Raw genomic sequence first — 4,731 nt, forward strand, 5'->3', positions numbered from 1 at the left:
ATGCCATATCAATCAACATAAAATAAAAATATTTAATTACTTGAAATAAATTTTTCAATCTCTAAAGATCAACTTTTCACTCTCACTTTCTTAGTCTCTCTAGTTATAACCACGATCATCCATGGCTAGCTCCGAAAGAGACTAGATCTTAACTACAATATGCCGTCTGTCGGTTATATGCCAATGATTGCCCCATTGAGGGTTTGAAAAGAAAACTAACTCGAATATCACATGAAGAAATGTGCTCCCATCTATATGTGCCAGTGATTAGTCCCCTGGTTAGGTTCAAAAAAAAAAGTAGTCCCTGACTACAACACACCATCCGTCAGTATGCGCTAGTAATCATCCCATGAGAGGTCCAAAAAATAACTAGATCCTAAATCCGCGTGATCATAGTTGGACTAGAGAGCAGTAGAACTGATACACAACATATTTTGATACAAAAATATATAATTTATTTTACACTAAAATATGCATAATCGATTGAATATTTCATAAATTATTTTCATGTAGAGCATATAAGATAATCAATTTAAACAGAATTCGATAGTAATAGATAAATATAAAAACTAAATCTCATGGACGATAAAAATATATCAGGGATAGAGGTAACTTGCAATTAGGTCGACAAGATCCATGGGAATCCGTCAAATAAAACTATTAATGTTCTTAGATACGTAGCTCGATCTTTAGTTCTGACACTACTCTAGATTTGAAGGATTTGTTCAAAGTAATTAACATCGTTAGCCCTTAATTAAAATAGAGAATAGAAAATAGAGAAAAAAAAGAGAGTGAATCAATTTGAGTTCAAATAGGAGTTTCATCAGTTTGGAATGAATTGACTAACATGAGAAGGAGAAAAATATTAGATCTCGGCTAATTGGGTTGATTGGGTTTGATCCACTTGGATTAGGTTGAATCAGGGCCAATGGGTTCCCCTCTCTCTCTCTCTCTCTCTCTCTCTTCTTCTCCATTTTTTTCCATAGCCAAAATACGATTTTGATAGGGTTTGATTCATCTAAAACCAAGATGGAGAGGAGGGAAAGGGAAAGCCTGGGGTCTAATGGTGGCGCGGCTATGTGGCCATGGCTTATGGCAAGGTGGTTGTGGATTAGGATGGTAGTCCAATCAGAAGTTGGAAGGCAAAAAGAAAGGGGCACCGCCCCAACTATCCTGGTGGCAGCCATTTTGGCCAAGAAATAAACAAGGGGAAGGGGAGTTCACTAGAAGTGGTGGTGGTCACAAATCATAGCCGATGGTGCCAATTTTTGGTACAAAACAAACCAAAACCCCCAAGAGAAGAAAATATAGAAAATTAAAAAGAAATAGAAGTTTCTGGATAATTATGTGTGATTGAGGCAGCATGACGGCTGTCGGCGGTGAGGAAGAAGGGAGAGGGAGGTGGAAGGTTTTTTGATAGTGATCAATCATAGAGATGAGGGAGATTTAAAAAAAAATTTGGGAGAGATGAACTTAGCTTCAATGGTGGCTGTTTGGTTGTAGGGAGATGGAAGGTTTTTTGACGGTGATCAATCATAGAGATGAGGGAGATTTTAAAAAAAATTCGAGAGAGATGAACTTAGCTTCAATGATGGCTGTTTGGTTGTCAACAATCGAATAGTCGGTGGTGGTTAACATCGGCTCGTGATATTCATAATGGCTATAGTTTCGTGGCTCTATTCTCTACCATCACGATGAAAGATCGCGCAAGAGATGATGATTTCCTTATTCTGGTCTCCAATTTTTTTTTTTTGAATTTTTAGCTTGAAATTGATTTGGCCGGCTGATTTCAATTCAAAATAGGCCCAATTGAGCCAGAATCCACATTCTAACTATGGTTAGGAAATTTTCTATTTATTACCTGGTTTGTATTTCTGCTGATTAAAGATGGCACGCATGCTGATTGTTGCATCTGAATTATTGGTGCACTGATCAGTTTTGAGATCAGAATAGAATAAAAAATATAATAAAAACCCATGACGACGATGCCCTAACCAACAATGGAAGGTCTTTTATGACTCAACCAATAGAAGAAAGAAATTTCCCATATATGATGCGGGTGACTCTACTGGTTTAGTGAGAATTAACTATTCTATTGATTAATGATGTGCATTTGAATTTTAAAATATTATTTTTTTGAGAATAGGTTACCAAAATATAGTATGTGTAGGCTCTTATAATTAACATCTGTTTGTTAAAATTTATGAAACTTATGAATATTTGGTAATTAAAATCTTAAGATATTCATGTAATTAATAGGGGACAACTCATACATAGGAGATGGCATCAAGATGGTGGCCCCATCCCTTGGGTTTTATATCATCCCCATCCCTTGTTGTTTTGCCTGTAATGAAGAAAGTCATCTTAAATAAATCACATTAACTATGTAATTATTATTTTTCAAGGTTAGAAGGGAGCCTTACCGGTAGTATATTAACTACCGGAACCACTAAACCATGGCAGGCCTGTTGTTTTGCCTGTAATGAAGAAAGTCATCTTAAATAAATCACATTAACTATGTAATTATTATTTTTCAAGGTTAGAAGGGAGCCTTACCGGTAGTATATTAACTACCGGAACCACTAAACTAAAGCCCGAGGGTAATTTAAGGTGTACTTTAATTACTGGATTGTTCAATCATTATAGTTCTACAGAATTCCAATAGGATAAACTACACTTTATATCAAATCTAATACAAAGGTTGCAATTAAATTATATGGAGTTGAGAAGGAAACGGATGGAAGGTTAGTTGTGACCTTCCCCGCCATCACAGCAGAGCCTAAACGGGTACGTACTCCAACAGAATTACTTTATTTTTAAAAAAATTTTATTTCCAACCGTTATGATTCCTAGATATCCCAAATACCATTAATAGCACCCGACACGGGACCGATTTCCACTCGAAACTTCCTCCTCTCTCCCTTTTCTTCCCGTTGGGCTCTCTCGCCTACAAAAACCCTCCGCTCCTCCAATTCTATCACAGTTCTCGGCATCAAAGCCTCCTCCATCCCGATTCCCGCCGCCTGTGAGAACAAGAAGAGAAAGATGAGCTACTACAACCAGCAGCAGCCCCCCGTCGGCGTCCCTCCTCCCCAAGGTATGGATTTCCTTTTCGATTTCGATCGAGATCTCTATGGTTTGGGGGATCTTGTTTGGTCTGATTGATTTCTATAGTCAGGGGTTTGATGGATGTTGTTAGGGTTTCTGATGGAGTTTTTGTTGTGATGATTAGGGTATCCGCCGGAGGGGTACGTGAAGGACGCCTACCCGCCGCCGGGGTATCCGCCACAGGGGTACCCACCGGCGGGTTATGCGCAGGGGTACCCACAACAGGGCTACCCTCCACCGTACGCTCAGCCGCCGCCCCAGCAGCAGCAGAGTAGTGGGCCTTCCTTCCTCGAAGGATGGTACGGGTCTACCTCTCTCTCTCCCCCTCCCCCTCCCCCTCCCCCTCCCCCCTTCCTCTTGTAGAGTCTGCTTTGTGACCCGATTATAGCCTGGAGATCTAAAGATCACCGGAATCGCCTGGCCGGCGCACGATGGGTGGAATATAGCCGCCTTATCGCCGGGATCCGTATGTAGGCTCGCGATCTGGCCACCGGCGTCTCCGATGGTCGCATCACCGGCGATCTGGCCGCACAACCGGCGCACCTCCCCGGTGTGGTCGCCAAGGTCGCGGATCTGCGCCGTGATTGGGCAATCCGACGGCAGGCCGGCCCGCGCGCCGCCTCGGCATGGTCGTTGCGGTTTGCGAGGGCAACGTGTCACGATCGTGGGAACGTCATCCTCTGATCCTCACGTGTTGACCACTCGTTCATCTACTCGTTACTCAAGTTATCTATTTTAGCCGCAATAAAAATATCAATGAGGGAGTACTCGTGTGCGTGCGTGCGTGCGTGCGTGTGTCTATATATATATAAAATCTTCCATTCCCGATATAATCCTGTTCCAAAATATTCCCTTTTCATAAAATTTTCATAAAATTGACGTGTTTGATGGCTGTTACTGTTTTTATTACCCTTTGTCAGTTCTCAATCCTCTATCCTCTCTATTTATTTTTTATATATTTTTTTTTTTGGACTTCATTTTGTTGTTGTTGGTGTTGTGCAGCTTGGCGGCCCTGTGTTGCTGCTGCGTTTTGGAAGCCTGCTTTTGAGAGGGTCCGAAGGCACGCAGCCTCCTGGTGGGGAAGGCATGTCGTCAGCTGTTCTTTCTAGAGGGACATTATTTATTTTAAAGCTTCCTTTTTTTTTTTTCCTCTTGTTTTTCTTCTCCCCTTCTCATCGTGACCTGGAGTGAGATATCATTTTCTGAAGAAGTAGAGAAATTAAAGAACTTGTTAGTGTTTTAACGTGTCATTGTGGCTATCTTTTGATGTTTACTGGGTCTGTGTTTTGGTACGTTGATATATATTTCCTTGGATCAACAATAACAAAAGCAGAGATAAAAAATTGGCCGGAGGTAAATCCATATTAAATCTGGAAGGTGCGACTGACTTTTAAGACTTTTGTTTGGTAAGAATTTAAGACTCTTTAGGAATCTCGAGATATTGTTGCTTTGCAAGTCGATAACTTTTGATTCTAGTTTGAGTGGAATTGGTGTTTCCAAGATGTTTTTACCACAATCACGGAATTTTTTTTTTTCATTGGAATATTTTTTATAGACTTTCTCACGATCGAACATCTATATTTTAAAAAAAATATGTAAAATATTTATTATATCTATCTCATC

General features: G+C 40.4%; 1 protein-coding gene across 1 annotated transcript; it reads left to right on the top strand.

Moving 5' to 3' along the window:
* Window positions 1–2,892: 2,892 nt before the first annotated feature.
* On the top strand, window positions 2,893–4,358 carry LOC105060665 (uncharacterized). Its single transcript, XM_010944459.4, has 3 exons — window positions 2,893–3,097; window positions 3,233–3,407; window positions 4,111–4,358. The coding sequence occupies exons 1-3, from the start codon at window positions 3,046–3,048 to the stop codon at window positions 4,154–4,156; spliced, it is 273 nt and encodes a 90-aa protein (XP_010942761.1). The 5' UTR covers window positions 2,893–3,045; the 3' UTR covers window positions 4,157–4,358.
* Window positions 4,359–4,731: the final 373 nt, after the last annotated feature.

This window comes from Elaeis guineensis, chromosome 13 (genome assembly GCF_000442705.2).
Source record: "Elaeis guineensis isolate ETL-2024a chromosome 13, EG11, whole genome shotgun sequence".
Classification (NCBI taxonomy): domain Eukaryota; kingdom Viridiplantae; phylum Streptophyta; class Magnoliopsida; order Arecales; family Arecaceae; genus Elaeis; species Elaeis guineensis.

What these genes read in the sequence shown, in the direction of transcription:
- LOC105060665 (XM_010944459.4), top strand. Translation starts at nt 3,046, where the DNA reads ATGAGCTACTACAACCAGCAGCAGCCCCCCGTCGGCGTCCCTCCTCCC. An exon ending in CGGCGTCCCTCCTCCCCAAG is followed by an intron (nt 3,098 to 3,232) that starts GTATGGATTTCC and finishes TGTGATGATTAG; the next exon opens with GGTATCCGCCGGAGGGGTAC. An exon ending in CCTTCCTTCCTCGAAGGATG is followed by an intron (nt 3,408 to 4,110) that starts GTACGGGTCTAC and finishes GGTGTTGTGCAG; the next exon opens with CTTGGCGGCCCTGTGTTGCT.